Consider the following 18,205-nt stretch of genomic DNA (forward strand, 5'->3'; position numbering starts at 1 on the left):
ACGGGCGGGGGGTGCTCTGTGATATATATATTCAAACTACCACCACATGCACTTCTCTTGACCAAGCTTATTCCTCACCAGACAAGCGGCTATGCATAGGGCATATCATGATGATCCACCCTGTCGGCCCTTGAAATGTTGCTTGTTTTGACTGGGTGGGAGTGACATGAGCCAAGCTAGTTTAATACTGGCAGTATTAGAAGATCAAGCGCCGTTTGGTAAGAAATTAGATGAAACGGTAACTAACGTTAACCATTTGTGGAGAAATCGACACAGCCTCCCAATTTTAGAAAGCCCTGCAGAATTTACGAATGCAAGTCATTTGGGCTTAGATTTGTGGCGTTCTCATAATGTCTCAAAGGTCTCGCTAGAGATAATGTACCACTTCCTGTGACAAAAGTCTTGAAAAACTAACAATAACCTTTCAACACGTTTCTTTTATGTTCAATCCATTTACACTTCTTTTCGTATATGTTCGTTTACTCTCGGGTTCACATATCATCACTCGCGTCAGGAACTGACCAGTCAATGATCATCGTGAAACGTTTATTGTGTTTATGTAAGCGAGCTCAAACATTTCATCCAATTTCCATTTGAACACTTTCATGCGTGCACGTGTTGACACCGTAGCCTCTCTTTTTTGAAGATGATATTTAACCAGTCCAAACTGTCATACCAAAGGATTAGCGTTTTGCCACACCCGAAGTTACAAGAATAACTTACCGGCAGGTCCAGGGATAGGGTAGGATGCTGTCCCAGTGGTGTAGATGTCGTAAACTACACCTGGAGTGCTGGCGGTATAGACTCCCGGAATGCTCACGAAGCTGGTTGGAAATCCGGTTCCGCTTCCACTGACGGTTACTTGGAAGCAACTGGGATAGAACTGCGCTCCCGGGCTTTAAATTAATAGGTTAGTCTTGTGTTTTCTTTGTGTATCAAGACTTGGTGAGAGGTTACTATGAGTAGGCTGGAGTAAAGTATTAGTATTTGTTTTCAACGCTTATTGTTCATGGACTCTGTAACTCACCACTGTGTAGAGCAATGATCTCATGGCGAACAATGTAGTTCCCAGGCTTTAGTGTACTAGGGATCTTGAATGTATATGGAACATTTGTCTCAAGAGGGGTCTGTATACTACTTATGAGATATCATATCCCAGGCCGGTCAGAAAAAGAAGTCAAGGTTTACTTACGGATCCCCACGTGGTTCCAGACTTTCCGGTCTCGGCAACCTTGAACCAGACAGCACTAGGCAATTATCAACAACAGTGATCCAAAGGAGAAACCACATAACAGTGCACTTACGCAGTGCCCGGCATATAGTCTGTGCAGCTTGAGGGACATTTTGCCATATATGTTATGACCGGTCCCTAGAGGCATTCAGTTGTCAAACTACCGGGTGGTTTCGAATCAGTTGAAGTTGAAAAATACCTTGTGAGAATCGGGCCTATATAACACGTTAGCACCCAAAGCCTTCAAGATATTCAGAGGTATTCATACCATTGAGTCCATAGCAAACTAACAGTTGAACCTGGTGCAACTGGTGCCGTCAAAGCAGCCGGTGCAGAACCCACAATCCCACCAGCAGTATACCCGCCACACTGCAAATCAATCAGAGTCACGTCTTCAACAGGCCCATTCCCATTGATTTTTCTGAAGATTCTCGAAGGAGGGGTACTATAGTAAGGATCACTGTATGGGAGGTAGCCAGAGTAGACGACGTTGTCTATGGTATTGTTAGCTTGGAAAGGTCGGAAGACGTAAGGAGGATGTACTAATTGTAGCCTGGCTGACATACCCGTGTCCGGATACGAGGCCAGCAGTAAACGCGAGGAGGGAAACAATGGCGACCTTCATTTTGGAGTTGGATCAAGTAAAGATGATCTGGAGAGACTATATCTTAGAGGGATAGTTGCCATTTTATACTTCTTTTCATAACCTCATCAGCGGGAACATCGTCAAAACCTTGGCTTGAGAAGAATAGTTAATGTTTTAACGGCAATATACACCTCCTAATTCCGGCCAGCGGTGGTACGAGAGCTCAGACAGAAATTAAATGTTTCTTTTCCTTGATCATAAAATGTGGGGGCTCCGGGAGTCTCGGGAAGTGTTTAAACATATATTGATGCATGACCTGAGTTTGGGACGCAGCAAACTCCGTCTTCAACGCTTAGCACTGGCAGATTGTAACCTTGGTACTCGCCTATATATCTGTCGGAGTTTAAGAGAGCCGTGGTAGGTGACACGAGCGTTTAAGCTTAACGGTACCGAAGGAAATCATTCCGATACGTTTATTCCCCACATCTTGAGAATAAGCATATTTAGGCGGAGTCGATTCCCGGGGTGCCGGCATGCGCAATGGTCTGAGCTCCGGCGGGGGTCCCATGGCCAACTTTAGGATTAATAAGCCGTCTATTCAACTGCGCTCTTGCTATCGGTAGTGGAACCCGATGCTGTGATAATAGAAATTGTTTATAGGTACATATTACCATATGTTTTGTTTGGATAGTAAAACATGCATATGCACGAATACCCCAATAGAGCGGTATGATGATCCTTGTAGTCTCTGTTCTTTCCAGATAGACCAAGATCAGTCAATCGAATCTTGAGTGGTAAAGCCAGACAGCCGTATTAGCCCGTGTGTTTAAATTGTTATCAGTCTCCTTGTTCCATACGCAAGAGATAACTCTAAATTGGTGATTTGAATTTGGAGGATTCCAGTGCTCGAATACATACATGTATCTATTAGAAACTCCGGAAAGAGATCTTTGTAACCGTTGCCTCTGCCTCAAGCGTAGTACTGTATTCCAACCAACTGTATCGTCTGGGCAGCAGGAAACAATCGAGGCAATGTACTAGGACTGAAGGGGGAAAAATCAATCAATAATCGACCAAAATCAATCTTGAAGGTAAGTTCTCTCAGACGGAGATACTGTACCCAATTCCGAGAGATGTGGCTCTTGGTCATGGTAAGATGGCGTTGATGTAACTGATAAAGTCTTAGAACTCCTAATATACCTTCGACCAATATCTCTCGGCTGCGACATCGTTCCATCCGCTATTCGGGCTATCGAAAGACCGACGTGAATAATTCAAACTTTTGCAACACTCAGCTTCTTTATTATTCGGTCACCAGACCCAGAAACATGAACCTGACTTACTTTTTCGATTCTATGGTCTGCATCGTTTTACAGCCACGTCCCTAGTAACGGAGTGCATTTCTAGTACCGGAAATCACAAGCACATATCAGAAGATCAAAGCGGAGCTAATTGTGAGGTTCCTTTCGATAGTCTCATATATCTTCGGTTTAAAGGGTTTCTAAACGACTTAGGAAAGTACTCGGTTCAATGTATGAGACCCATTTTCATCGGTTTTATTGATTTGTGTCGTACCTGTAAATATGCATGTGCATTGTTTCTAGACCCTGATATATTGCCTAGCCCTCCTAAATCATCCTCTGTGGCCCTGATGTCAGGATATTCCTAAGACTCCATCAGACTTCTTGAGTATTCGCTCGGTCCATTCTCCTGAATCCTGATACCAGTGAATGCCCAATCAAAATCGAATGAAAACCCCTTCACGTATTACATGGTTATTATTAATATTGTAGAATGTATTTAACCATGACAAAATCAGTGCAGGAAGGTCCAAGGGAACTGGGAGTCTGATTTCCTTCACGTTATTGTGGCCGCTACATGTGAAGTATTTCAGATTAGAGTTGCTGCCTTATCACCGTTTTTGGGCATTTCAGAAACCGCAGATGGGAGAATACATTGAAATTATCGATATTGTAACTAGGTTTGGCGTAGGCGTAGGTGTTTTCGAGAAACCTAAGAATCGTGCTGGTTTATAGGTTCGTCCACTATGGCAGCTCCCGGCCTACTTGCCTTTACTAAACAGCATCATTCGGCCTTATCTATCTTTATCCCCTATGAAATTGTAAACATGTTAACTTGTTCTGTCTTACATTACCGTCCCCGTCGTTGTAGCTGTAAAGCTTGAACTAGTACCCATTCGGTTTGGGGCAGGTACTGAACGCTGGAAAGATCACGTTCAAGCCACACTTGACATGCAATGCTTTAAAGGCCCCCAGTATTCCCGGGACGTTATATGGTGAAATTAATCAAGAGCCCAACTCACAGCCAGCACGAGAAGAGCAGTTGCAGAACACCCTAAACGCCCACGAGCCCCCGGTGGTCTTTGTCGAAACGCAGTGGCCGACGAAAACGAACTTGCGGCTTACGAAGGATATTTTGTAAACTGAGGGATCTGTTATATAGACGATACAGACCAAAGGGTGACCGCTTCGAGCGTTCGAAAGACGCGAAATGCTGGTTTCGAAAAGTAAAGAGAGGGATGAGGTCAAATTAAAAGAGATCGCTGGAAGTCGCTGGGCTTGCTTGGTGCTTCTGAGTGCGCATATTCAAGCTAGTGAAACTCTAAAACGCAAATGTTCGGATTCAAAAGAAGCTTCGAAATGCTGTTATTATCGGCCTAAGTTGCCTACCTCTACAAGTCATGACAGCTGAGAGGAGCAATTGCTGCTGGACAGCCATAAACCGCCTTAAACAACATCCTGTATGTATGAATCCAAGCTCTGCAAAGTTCAATGCACGTTTACAGGCATCCGTTGAACCCTATCTTTAGTATAAACCTTATGATCATCAGCATCACCACACAGCCACGATACGGAAATCTAGAGATTCTTAACTGTAGTAGGGCCGATCGGCCGAGATCTCCTATCCAGACCAAAATGTTACGCGTGCGCTTCGGCAACAGATAGCTATAATATTCACTCAGCCCATCGTTCCATGAGTAATACGCGTTTATACTTCACTCTGTGGCTATGAACTGGTTCGATTCTACAATGCAGCGTTTCATCATGCGAAATCCTCCCGAGGTTCACATCGGCCACCCATTGAAGAATCGAATATAGATATTGCTACCTAGCCTAGCGGGATCATTCGGAGATCCATAGGATGAATTAACTAAAACCCTCTGCGTGACCCGGAATCCAGGTGATGAGGGTAGATACCAAATATTAAAGGAAGATCACGGTCTCAGGCGTTCCGCCTTCTACTCTAGGCTACAGCCAGACTTGTAGGGCCTGCATAAATTATAACCCCTGCAGAAGCTGGTAATAAATCTCAACAGCACGGAAAGAAACTCCAGATCCAAGCAACATGCATACCTTCATGTAGAAAGTACAATAATCGGACGTTATTTATTACCAGGCAGGCACATGGCTTTTGTTTCGATTAAAACTGCAAGGACTGTCGATTTGCACACGAATCTAGCTTTCCAAGGCGAAGTCTACATGTAGGTACATGTAGCTAGGCACCTACTAACCTAAGCAAACAGCATCACAGGTGCCTAAGCCCTATCGCTAGTAATGACCTATCGGGACCCAACATGGTAGCGAACGGGTGGGGGATATAAGCATCAAAGGATAGCTCGGGAGGGGGGCTTATAAACGAAATCTGGGGCCGGCTGTGCCAGCGGCTAAGTACGAGCAAGTCTAGCACGTCTAGCCAATGGTGCATGTAGCTCCGTTTCAAGATCAGTGGTTGCATATGCTCCGTCTATGCCCAAGAAAGCTCCAAATCAACACCAAATTACAAAAATCATCATAAAAATCAGTAGAACCCTCGGTTTTTAGTCATTTTTAGTCGCCTTAAGCTATTACCATCGGTAATTATCACGTAACTACTTTCAGATCACTTAGGAGGCTCTTGAATAACAGTGAAAAGTATCGTAATTAACAAATAAAAATAGTTACAAGTCTGTAGTAGTGATGCACAGCTACCGAGAAGCGCAGAGAGTGCTGGCTGAAGAGGTAGACAGGCGAAAACAAAAAACCAAAGCCGAAAAACGAAAACCCGGTCGCCCTTGAAGAAAATGAACCCATAATACCGTAACCTCCCTTTTGAACACCCCATACAAAAGCAATACCATATACAAACAAAGGAAAAGAAAATAAGTAGTAAATTCACAAAGGAGAAAACTTTCATCGACCCACTAGATATTTTTCCCAAACCTCCTTGCACGCTGGAAGAAGGACCCTTTAGATGCCCTCATACCCCTGTCCTGCTGCCATCCACCGCTCTCCTGTGCTGGATACCAGGACCCGTATCCCCTCGCTGCCTCAATCGTATCCTCCACCATCCTCAGGATTCCATTCCTCTGCTGCACCACAGCATCATCTGGCATACTCGGCCAGCTCTCCCTCTCAATGTGGAAACAATCCCCGGTCAGAGGGTCCTCTAGTCCACCCACCGATTCCAACAATCCATTCAGTCTCGCTGAGAAGCCCTCTGGGTCCACCAATGCCTCACACATCAGCATTTGTAAGAACCCATTCTTGGTCAACATTGGCATAGAATAACGAGTGCCCTCTCGTTGACCCAACCGATATTCCCAACCGTAGTTGTCGTACATATGAGCAACCTGTGCGTCGCTCCAGGCTACGCCATTGCCATTCGCCTGGCCCTCGTCGTAAATTCGCTGGAAGACGTTGTACTGGGCATAGAATTGTAGGAGATGCATAACAAAGGCGCATTTCTCGGGTTCGAAGTGATCGGTACGGCGTTGGAATACTGGCCATACGACGCTAGCATCTGCATTGTCGATATCTTCGAAGATAGCGGCGGCAAGGCGAATTAGCTTTGGGGCGGCAGTTCTCCCGTTGATCATGTACTCGTGAGGCTCTCCATACACGGCTTGGGGGTTATAGGGTGGTTGGAGATTGTACGAGTGCTGGGTATTGTACGAAGGTTGAGGGTCGTATGAGGCTTGGGAGTTGTTAGAGTTGGATGAATCGTATGAAGATTGAGATTCCATGGAAGACTGAGAGTTGATGGAAGAGAAAGAGTTTATTCTCATTATCCCGGGCCTAGGGGCTAGAGTAGCTTGTAGGTGTGTGTGTGGCTGTATTTGGCTAGGGTAGTGTAATTCGTATGGGTGCGAGTTTTGATGGTATCCCGAGGCCCTGCCCTGATAATGGCAAGCCGAGCAAAGATCGTATCTCTGGCCGCCAAAGTTACAGACAGGCTCTAAACAGTGCACTATGCACTCGGCATATTCGAGAGAGACACCGCAACAGTCGCAGATAACGTATAGGTTTGGGTCTTCCATTGTTGTGTGTTTTTATCTTGATTGACGTCCAAGTCTGGTGGTGTTAAAGTGAAGCTCGTTTTGTAGGAATGCTCTGACCTTATGTTTATGTATTGGAAGGCTAATGTGGAGTGAATCGATTGAATTCTTGCAATATTGCGGGGGGAGCTTGGGTTTATATAGCCTGTCAATGATTGATAGACTAGCCGATATCAATCCTTGAGTGTCGTTATAACCTAGAAAAAGGGCTGCATATATAACCGATTCTTGGATGAGCTCTTTGTGGCACCAACTATTGCAAGGCTGAAGCTTGTCCACGTATGTGTACACACAATACTGGGGGGGCCGGGGCTGTGTGAGAATCCATGGATCCAGGCATGCAGAAGATATCGCAGGCAAGTACATGATAGCAGGTATTGTACGCATGTCGAGTATATAGTAAATAAGAACACTCGCAAAATTAAAATTTTCCAAGCGTGAAGACAATTCCGGTCCGAAGCTGAAGACGACGCGGCGTAAATAGAGCAGTTCCTGATTTCTGTGTCTCTCTGCATATTGCGCGCGAGTCTGCAGGCACGCGCGTGTATCGCGTTAAAATGTTAAATGTATCGAAACATATTACTACGTACAGCCCGCTTCATACTTGTCGGCTTCCCGTCCTCGGTTTCTACACCGCTCGCTCCTCCCTCTCCCGAAATCTCTTCCAACCTTCTTCGTAGTTCTTCATCTGCTTCAGCGAGACTTGGCGCCTTTTTTGGTGTTTTTGCCACCGTCGGCTGTGCATGCGAGTCGACGTGTGTAAGCGTACGTACAGAAAAGTACTCACAAGGGGATAGATCTACGTACGTTCAGCTCTGTTGAAGACCCCTCTTCCTTCTCCTCCGATGATGAAGGGTTCGGAGTAGCCTCCGTCCTCGTCCTCCTCCCCGTTGTTATTGCTGTTGCAGTTGTCGTCGAAGTTTTCGCTGGAGTTGCGTAGTCCAAGGCATGAGGACCGCGAGAATGAAAACCTGTCGTCGATATTACATGTATCCGCGTATTCGAAACCATACGAATACGCCTCGTGCTCGTGCTCGACCGGAAAAACGACACAGCTTCAAACATGGTGTTGAGTTGTTGTTTGGAAAATGATGGGAAACAAGGCTGAAGTAAGTTATCGCTTTCTGTACATGTAATTATGAAATCCCTGATTTTGGGTGTGTAACTACATGTACCTACATGTATCTATGTACATACAAGTATGTACTATACGTCATTCGTTCACTCAACTGATTGTCATAGGATTTATTAACCTCAGCGAGCGGGCTACCTAACCCTGTGAGACGGAGGGACTTGGCGCCTTCTAGTATTATCACATTCACAAGATGTATAACCTCATACATCCTACATCTTAGAGTAGATCAGGTACCTCCTAAAAAGATAACTCAAATTCTTAATCTTTGACTAGCGGACCTGTCTCCGTACTCGTACCATACGTGCGGGATCAACCACAGCCTTATCCTGTGCCACAAGCCTACAGCTCTCAGCCTTCCCGCGCTCGTCTCGTGCGGCGTATGCCCGCCCTTGGCTCTCGCTTCATGCTGCGATGTTACTTCTGGATTGCATGTGGTCTGTCTGAACAGGATCTCTCATAATCAATGGCGCAACGTTTTGGATTGAAAGTAAAAACACTTTAATCCCGTCCCTGGCTTTGCAACAACCTCTTATGCCGCATCTGATCGATCAAGATCGTACCGCGGACCGGGTTCCGCTGATTCCACATGATTTTGAATCGCTTTGGAACGGAGCGTTCTCCCTTCCCACTTCTAGCAATTATGTGTTGCCATCGCTGACGGTGCCAATGTCAATTGCCATTGTAAAAATCAACGACGACCTGGCACTCCAGGATGTTTACCAAATTCCCTACCATCGAGACGGAGGCGTGGGGGCCATCTTTGAACTCCCAGGAATCGCCTTTGATATTCCTGCCCGGCTCAAGTCATGAGCCTTGCAAGGCCGGTTTATCGCAAGCTCAGCTAGCACAAACTTTGTGTAAGCCTTTATAAGTTGGTACATACACACCCAGGGATCAAACTACATACGTGTTTTGTTGGCTCCTCCACTCCACTCTTCAAAAGCAGGAGAGATAGAATCACCTGCTAAAGCATGGCCGGTCCCTAGAGTGGAAAGCTCTGGACTGCCTCATGGAAAACCTTTTTTTTCCCTTTCCATGAAAAAAACACAGCCCCATTCGTCTATCGGATTTTTCTTTCGCTGCTGATTCATACAGCCTTCAGTCAAAAATAGAATATCGTTAACTTCCAAAGAACCATACAGAGGTCCTGATTCGAGAAGTTGAGATCGGCAGTCAGGGATCTTTATCATAGATCTTGATATCTTCCGGCTTTCAAGAATCTCGGCACCTACTCCGTCAAATTTCACGAGGCTTTCCCTTGTTCGGGCTCTGCTCCGCAACGATGGCTCTAGATATCGTATTCAGTGTGATTTGGCTGCCATTTCTTTGCGTTTTGTGGGCTGTTTACTTGATACAAGGACCGCAAAGACGATTTACCTACCGCACATTAGTTGCCGCACACCAGTTACTGTGCCGATGCCATCCGGCTTTTGACACTCTGGGTATAGTTAGTGGAGAGGCTGGTATTCCGTAAGGGACATGGGACGTGGGACGTGTCCATTTTGGATCAGGCGCCGAAATCCAGATATGCCTAATTATTCCTTGGTTTGCTGTGGCGGAGATAACCCCCGCATAGTATCCTCATTCATATGTGTGGAGAGGAATAAGGCTGTTTACCTCCCCCTTGTCCGATAGTTGTCTTATGGAATGCCCTCCAGGTACGAGACCTATGAAAAATTTTCAACGGCCTCAGGCAGAAAAATGGTTTGCCAGAGGCGTTTAAATAAACGGCTAGTCTAGTTTAGCGTTCCCGTAATCCAATAGTGCAGCCTTTCTAAAAGCTGGAACTGCCGTTGAAGACACGGCCAAGCTGGACAATGGAAGGCTGGGGTTGGGGCTATGCCGATTCCCCACATCAGCTGAAGATGCCGATGAATCAGGGGAAGCTGAACTTCTTTAACATGCAGATCCGTTTTGCGGAACTTAAGGCCAGGGATTGAAGCTTAAACTATGCATAAAACTGGTTTTCCCTCGTGTCTTCAAAACTTATATTGGTGATCCAAGCCAGGCCCACTGTCTCCTTACCACGTATTTCAGAATTTATCACCGCGTATTTCGGAACTTATTTAAACCACATACTGGTCGCTTTACCTACCATATTCTACAAATAGCCCCAAGTATTCACAGAGCTTGAACACAGCGCGGGATCGACGACGATCATGAATTATCACTCGGAACAATCACGCGACCATCATACGCAGAATTCATGGAAGATAATACCTTTTTCGGACCATTAGTTCATCAGACTACTCCCCTTTATTACTTTCTCTTTTGGATTCGTATCGAAACCCTCAGGTTAACTTTCCACGTCTTAAAACCCTGACTCTGGTATCATTGGTGCATAACGATTTCTTCCCGGCTCTGGCAAGCCAACTCACCCCCCCGTAAGAACCAGATCCATGTCCCCTAGTATACCGACTGTTAAGGTCTCTTCGAATGAAGTTTTAAACCTGGCCACTGTTTTCGACTGACCATCCGGCTCTTATGTAACAAAACGGAACAATAGTCATGTGCTGACGTGTAGATATCGACATCAGTTGGTTTAATCAATTTCAGCCTTCGCGTCGCAGCACTACGTAGAGTTTGCCTTGCCTTGATTCTTAACTTCTTGTTAGCCTAAGGTATAAGATCATCTCATTATTATCATTCAACTAAATTCTGAGGTGTTCGTAACTCGGATATCATGTAGCGTTGTATGTATGCCGCAGGAATAAGCGCCTAAAGCTTCCCTTTGAACTGGCCCCAACATGCATCCTAGCCAAACGTAAATGATCATGTGTGTCGTAGTTATTTGAGTGGGATCCATGATCCGATAGATCGATCACAACCATGACCTCAAGCTACCATACCCACCCTTACTCAGCTGCCCTTTTATTCTCAAATTCCAAAAATAAAAGCTTGTTCATGGACCTTAATTCGTATTAGGTACACTGGGCTGTAGGTTCGGATTTAGGCTCAAGCTCAGGGTCAGGGTTAAACAAGTTACTAAGAAGTGTGATCACAAACCGTCACCCACAAACTCAGTCTTACCCACTACCGGTTTCTACTACTTTCACTTCCTCCAAGGTGTCCATTCTCTACGCCAAGCATCCTCTACCACACTCGACGGCCCAGCCCCGGCGGCCAAGCGCGCAGCATGATACTATAGAAAAGCTCCTATGGACCGTCACTGGTATCCCTATTGCAATAAACATTTGGAGACAATTCCTGCGATAGAAGCACTGACTGGAGAGGGGGAACAGTGATGCGCGAAGCGAACTGAGGGAGTTGGAAATGGGATGGGGCAACCTAATTAAATGGAAGAATGAAATAGGAGTTAGAATAGGAAAAGGGACAAATTGCTTATGGAGAGGAAAGAAGGGGTCAAAAGGCATCAATATCTAGTAATTCTTTCTTTGTTTTGTATTGTCTTGCTTTCATTTTGTCACATTGTTTTGGCTCGTGAGATATTGTCATAACCTCCAAATTGCATAAAATTAATGAAGTAATCAATCAATCAAGCCCCGGCAGCCAAAGTCCACAACAAAGTCTTTATAAGCCCCCCTATCAGCTTCCTACCTTCTCCAAACACTATAGGATCCTCTCTACCACATCTTGTGGTAGAGACGGTTACCCACGGTTGCCCTGGCTTGCTAGCTCCTTTCCGGCCCTCCCTGAAAAGGATCGGCCTCCTTGGCCCTCGAGCCCAATTGCAAGCAGGGCTTGAGGAGGGGATCGATGCCTGTACTATCCTCCCCTTATTGAGGAGGATTCTGTAAAGTTTTTTTTGGCGGTGTGAGGGGTCGGCCCTCGTTTCCCTTGATGGGAAGAGAGGAGCTATTTTGCGTTAGGTCACTGTGCCCGCTACCCTCTCTCTTCAAAAGAAGGGGGGGAGGCTTTTTTGCGTTGGGTCTATGTAATTTCTCTCGGTTCTGTGGGTTCTATATTTTTACCGATACGGGCCCCTCCGCTTTGTGTGAATTCAAAAGGGGGAGGCCTTGAATTCTGTATATATATAATAGAAACACTTTTTGCTACCGATATTATATGCACTCTGTTCATACCAGGCGCCCTGAAGCTTCTAATAAATTTCAAACATCACTCATGCTCTATTGATTTATTCTCCTAGCTAGGCCTAGCCTTTAGAAGCTAAATCTCAACAGTCAATCATTGGTCATACCGAGTGATAATTTATGAATAACACACAAGATTGATTGGTTCGTGGAGTACATCTAGCCTTCCAGGTACATGTATATGAATCTATAGTGCTACACCTCTCTCTTTCATTCATCCCGAATACAAGTAAGGCCTCTTATAAATGAAAGAAAGAAAAGAAGAAAAAACTAATAAATCAAAATGAGAGATACTACATACAATTAATGAATTAAACAAAAAAAATGAGATAGATACAATACAGGAGATTTGAGTTAACGTCCCTCTGATGAGCTACAGCAGCTTGGGTATTACCTTTTCTCGTTCTTCTCTCTTTTTGTTCTATACTAACCATACATACAGAATCAAGCTTCAATCGATCGCTATTCCGTGGTTCATCCGCGGTGTTACGGGGAGCGAGAAGTTTGAGTATCCGCGCGCTTTCTCGACCAGTTGCCGCTTGGTGTAAGAGGAGCCGCTGTAAATGTAGTTGTAGACATGTGTGTCAAGGTGTCGTGGCGCTAATCATTATCATAGAATCATTAAATACTGTACTTTTAGTGAAACCTGCAGGCTGTCGAAAGATCTCCTACACCATTGCACATAACGCCTACAGTTAATTCTAATCCATCATTATATACCGTTTCATCGGCTTATAATATTGAAATCTGTAGATTGATGCTCACTTGCTAGGTAAGACAAATGGGATGCGGAACAAGTTACGGGAGTGTTATTACTCAGCTTTCTGAATCATAAAGGATCACTCAGTATTCGGTGTCACCCTGTGGTCTGCTCCAACACACGAACTTATTCCCACTTATCTTAGCCGATCCGTGATACAGTTACAGTCGCAACTCGATATGCCGGAACTCAATACTCCGGATCCCTTGCTGCCCCATACGAAAATCCTCCTAAATTTCAATTTACTGTGAAATCGATTTGCTATCCCGGATTTCTCATAAGTGTTTGCTATCTCGTACAAAATGGACTGAATCTTGGCAATCCGGCATATCGAGTTGCGACTGTAACTAGACGACCTTGTTCACTTTCGCCCCCTCGCCTTGGAAAGCCTGTGCCTGCCATAGCTACAGTATGAATCAAGGCTTGCTAACTTAGCTCCTCGCGTATAATCCTTATACGAGGCATTGTCGGATCCGACGAATTCCTCGTTCAGGTAAATATGTGCCTATCCGATCACACAAAAACCTGCACGCAGGTACACACTTCGAGACCACCAAGCCATAATGCCAAGATTTTCCAATGTTTCAAATTGTTTGAACGACGGATTAAGTAAATGTGGAATGTCTTACAACAAGGTGAGGTGGGGGGTGTTTCTGAGTGGTTGTTGGATACGGGGTATTGGCGGATACTGGGTGATGGCGGACAGGGCAAAAAAGAGAGCCAAGCCAACTTTTACCTGCAATTCGCCAATACCCAGTATCCGCCAATACCCCGTGAACGACAGTACCGATGTGGTTAGCGCTCGGACCGCTTGAAATTTTGAACAGCTCAGGCACTGGAAGACAATTGCAAACCATGGCCAAACTAGCGGGGCCTCCAATTCGATCAATTGAGCTCGATAAGAACAGCAGTTGAGGCCAGATTGTATGAATAGTATCTGCTGGGAGTTCTGAGCGTGATGCTCCACTGATACGGAGCTCTTGAGCATGAATGAATTAATTTTCTTAAGTAATATGTTAGTTCACGAGGACCCACTCTGTGAATTGGCAGGGATATCGTGTCCGGGTCGAGAGGTGAGAGACAACCACCACCACCACCTCAAGAAATGTGTCTGTGCCCTTCTTCATCCCACTGTTATCTTTTTTTTTTTCCTGCCAGCGTGCTCTAATCGTCCTATTTCTTTGTTTGAATTTTGTTAACCACCCCATCCACCCGCTTCTAGGTCTAATTGACAGAGTGCCCGGCATGATATGATGGACTCTACTCCAAGAGCTTTACCCACTGGCGGGTGCAACTTTCGTGATCTCGCCCAGGCCGGTATCGCCCTCACTTGCGGCTGTCAAAAATTCTGGCGCAGGAAACGAAGGAGGGGAAGAAAAATCACAGAATCAGCGGGAGGAGGAGGAGGAGGAGGAGGAGGAGGAGGAGGAGGGGAAGGAAGAACTAAACAATCCCACAATGAGGGGTTCAATGGAAAAGAAATCAGTAGGGTCGGTCGCTTCGGCGAGGAGAAGGATGGTGATAGTCTTCGAGGATTTTCCTCTTTCGCTGATGACGACAGCGACTCCGACAAGTCTGAAGAGGATTGCCGATGTGGTCATCACGCCTGTTTCCATTCCTTTGAACGAACTGCTCCGCTCCCTACCCTCCCTGCCCATTCTCAATCTACTGGGCGGCGTTATTCTCTTCAGATTTCTGACACCCAAGCCTCTCTGCGACTCGACAATTCTGCATCAAATGTGGCTCCCAGCGGATTCTCGATAAGTTCCAGTGCGACTAAAACGGAACGCGACTACACAATGGCCGAACCAAGTCAATCGGTTCTAGCTACTCGGCCTTTCAAACAAAATCATATGTACCAGCCTTCCCAGGTGGGAACAGAGTTGCCTGCTTCAAAATCTAACTCACAGGTCACTACTACTGGGAAAGGTGATGGATTAAGGAGAGGTGATGGATTAGGTGATCTTCTACAAAGATTCCAGTCAATCCTAGAAAACCTGGTGTCAAGAATAGACCAGCAAGCTCCGGGAAATGCTGCAGGGATTGCTGAGATCAATTCGAAGTTGACAAAGCTGATTGAGCTCAATGAGAAGCTAGAAAATTCATCAAGGTCTCATACTGAACGTTTAGAAACAATGGAAACATACGTTGCCGTTCTGGAAGAAGTCCGCGATAAGATTGATTTGATGGAAGATCGTGCAAATGAAGTGGATGAAAAGATTTTCAGCTTCGAAAATCGACTAGATGATCGTTTGGTCACAATCGAGTCCCGTCTTCAAAAGAGCCGGGAGAAGAGAAAGCTTCGAGAGAGGGAGTTTGATGAGGATGGATCAGTTCGAATTCCAAAGCGACGTAAAGGGGGACGAGGAAATGAACATGAAGCGCTGCCTGAAAAAACCAGCCAATTAGACATTAGACCCGCAGTCACAGCAAGCTTTAACACGACTACCAGCACATCGAGCAGTCTTTGCACAGCTACTTCGGCAGACAGAGATTCACGCAAAATAACTTCTTCACTCTTGGAACGCCTAGAGTCACGTCTGGTCAAAATGGAGAAGAATGCGGGCCCCTCTCCTCAATCGCCCTGGGTGATAGAGGTTGTAATGCTTCCGCCGGCAGCACTGAGGGGAATTTGGAACGACGGGACTGAATTTGGTGGGTATGAAAGTAGTAACCCACAGTCGGTCAGTACGTTCTCTGGGGCCTGCTCTCGAAGGAAGTCCAACGATTTTAGCGACGGACCTATCCCTCGGAGCTTTGGCGTGAACTCTCGCTTGTATCGCAGACTAGGAACCAGAGGCTTTGTCAAGCATATCAATGTTCTGGGACCTACAGCTCAAGACGTAGCAGCTGCGGTGGATTTAAACTTTGGCAGACTGATCACTTGGTGCCATTCTTTCTATACTCCCGATGAGAGCGCATCCCCCCGGCTCCCTTCACAATATCAGAGGGTGAGTCTCGGATGGCAGCCACTCAGAAAGGTCCACAAACAAACAAACTTGGAATTCCTGAAGCCAGGTGAGATGATGGAAATTATGTGGACAGCCGACTTCCTCAAGGGAAGTTGTATCATGAAAGGCCGCAGAGCGGTGCTTTACATCACACCACTACTTCCTACACACCCTTCGCCGATTTCATCTATCTCATGGAACGACATAAAAACCCTCCCGGAGTATATAGCTGTCGCAGAGCCTGATAAAGATACAAAACCACCGACCAACCTACAACCCGATCCCGAAGATACCGACGATCCTTGGGCGTGGAAAGAAACGCTCGATGATATTTCTGAAGAGCAACCAGCTTCACCATCCGTAAGATCCGTAAGATCCGTAGCCTCATGGAGCTCATTCGGACCATTCCAATTGGAAGATGAAGCACGCGCCCAGCTTGCAGTGGACGATGAAGAGGAGGAGCCACAACTGAAAACACCTTCTCCAGCGAACTTGGTTGATTCTGGATTGAATGATTGTAATTCGTCGGGACCACCGTCCCCGCCGATATCGTTCTCGAATAAAAAAGTCAAGCATTCATCACCGCGCCAAGAAAGCGGTAGTCGAGTCCGCGAAGAAAAGACGACGAGGAGACACTTGCGACGACAAAAAAAGCGGAAGGAGCCGCAAGACTCTCTGATGGACGAAGTCGCGGCTGGCATAGAAGGCCTGACGCCAACATTGACGACAACAACGAGAAGTAGCATACGCCAATCGAGTTCAATAGCCACAAGTGGAAAAAGCAGTATTGCACGAGACTCCTGGTTATCTAGCTTATCTCCACTCTCGTTTTCAGCCGTACAGGCGAGCCCGAGAACCTTGGGATGGGTGAACGATAACACAATTCCAGAGGACTTCGAAGAGGAAGAGTATTCTTCCGAAGAGAAAGAGGAAAACGCGAGCGGGGATGGTACGGTGGAGGATCCTATAGATATAAACTAAGAGGAGGCATTAGTGATGGGTAAACGACATGGCCTTTAAGGTCTAAGGGATGATTTTATTTTCTATGTACTTTGTTCATACATCAAGCGTGGTTTCTTTCTTTCTTTTCTTTCTCGTTCTTTGTTCTTGGGAGGAGGGGGTATACTTGCATTACTACTTTAAGCGGAGCTCTTGTGGATCATATTATTAGGATCTTCTTTTCTCTTTGCATTCGGGGGGCACCGTTCGCTTCTTACTATATCATTTCTTGGAGGAGTATTTGGATTTGGGAGTGTTGTATGTAACTGCAACGAATATTGCTTGGTCATGTAGTTTAGTATATATTGCTGGGATTTGGGTGCAAAATTATATCTCTGGCATTGTAGAGTCTGTTATGTAGACTAGAGTTTGTTATGTACATGTAGTAAACCCTTGCTGTGGTAGAGCTGCTGCGTGATGTTGTGTGATGTTGTGTGATGTTGGACATTTCTGGCGACGCGTGACGTCACTCCATCACTGGCTCGGCTATCGGATAAAACACCGAACGTGTAAAGTGGGACGCGAGACCGCACGTGACCTGCACTCCCCTGGATGAGCTAACCTCAACGGTCAATCCCACCACGACAGTCAGCCCTGCCCGAGAACATCCCATCTTCTCTCCTGGATCCAAACAGACTTCCTCACGACCCCCAGCTCTGTCTGTACACATACGGTCAGTATAGTCAACTATGGGAAGCTAATTGATGGGAGTATTAATGTCCTTTGATAGCACCATTGACTCTTGTTTCGATATTCCGATACCTCAGCCACGCCAACAAACGTCTGATCATACCAGATATCTGCTGAATCCCGCCCCCCCCCCATAAGGGTTCCCACCACCACCGCATACCTTCTATCTTCCCTCATACATCTCTAAACTCATCCCCTTTGGACTCCTTTTACCACTCTCCCTCCTCGGCTCTCAATCTCCACGTGACTAGCCCTAAACAACTTACCCTGAAACACTCATTATTGAGAAAACTTTCAAGGGTCTCCTAACAAACAATCCCGGCTGCTGCGCTGTCAGTTTTCAAACCTTCTCAGCTTGAAGCAACACTAGCTTCGTGTCAGAATAGCCAGTACTTAAGTAGCCTTCGCTTTTATCTGGTAGGTTTTTCACTTCTCCAACCACACACAGCACGCACACACGCATCCC

At 45.9% G+C, this 18,205-nt stretch overlaps 5 protein-coding genes across 5 annotated transcripts; 2 read left to right on the forward strand and 3 right to left on the reverse strand.

Moving 5' to 3' along the window:
• Positions 1-956: 956 nt before the first annotated feature.
• Positions 957-1,856, reverse strand: H6S33_005317 (uncharacterized protein; the record flags this gene model as incomplete). Its single annotated transcript, XM_044836959.1, has 7 exons — positions 957-967; positions 1,028-1,127; positions 1,193-1,247; positions 1,305-1,369; positions 1,431-1,446; positions 1,500-1,725; positions 1,775-1,856. 7 exons carry the CDS (start codon positions 1,854-1,856, stop codon positions 957-959), a joined length of 555 nt encoding a protein of 184 aa, XP_044698626.1.
• Positions 1,857-6,018: 4,162 nt separating this feature from the next.
• H6S33_005318 (uncharacterized protein) lies at positions 6,019-7,134 on the reverse strand (the record flags this gene model as incomplete). Its single annotated transcript, XM_044836970.1, has 1 exon — positions 6,019-7,134. One exon carries the CDS (start codon positions 7,132-7,134, stop codon positions 6,019-6,021), a length of 1,116 nt encoding a protein of 371 aa, XP_044698627.1.
• Positions 7,135-7,573: 439 nt separating this feature from the next.
• H6S33_005319 (uncharacterized protein) lies at positions 7,574-8,217 on the reverse strand (the record flags this gene model as incomplete). Its single annotated transcript, XM_044836981.1, has 3 exons — positions 7,574-7,680; positions 7,757-7,889; positions 7,960-8,217. 3 exons carry the CDS (start codon positions 8,215-8,217, stop codon positions 7,574-7,576), a joined length of 498 nt encoding a protein of 165 aa, XP_044698628.1.
• A 601-nt stretch (positions 8,218-8,818) lies between these two features.
• On the forward strand, positions 8,819-9,097 carry H6S33_005320 (uncharacterized protein; the record flags this gene model as incomplete). Its single annotated transcript, XM_044836992.1, has 1 exon — positions 8,819-9,097. The coding sequence occupies one exon, from the start codon at positions 8,819-8,821 to the stop codon at positions 9,095-9,097; it is 279 nt and encodes a 92-aa protein (XP_044698629.1).
• Positions 9,098-14,352: 5,255 nt separating this feature from the next.
• H6S33_005321 (uncharacterized protein) lies at positions 14,353-17,031 on the forward strand (the record flags this gene model as incomplete). The annotated part of the gene is made up of 1 exon (XM_044837003.1): positions 14,353-17,031. The coding sequence occupies one exon, from the start codon at positions 14,353-14,355 to the stop codon at positions 17,029-17,031; it is 2,679 nt and encodes an 892-aa protein (XP_044698630.1).
• Between the last annotated feature and the right edge of the window lie 1,174 nt (positions 17,032-18,205).

Source organism: Morchella sextelata (genome assembly GCF_020137385.1).
Source record: "Morchella sextelata strain SCLS chromosome Unknown scls_2, whole genome shotgun sequence".
NCBI lineage: Eukaryota > Fungi > Ascomycota > Pezizomycetes > Pezizales > Morchellaceae > Morchella > Morchella sextelata.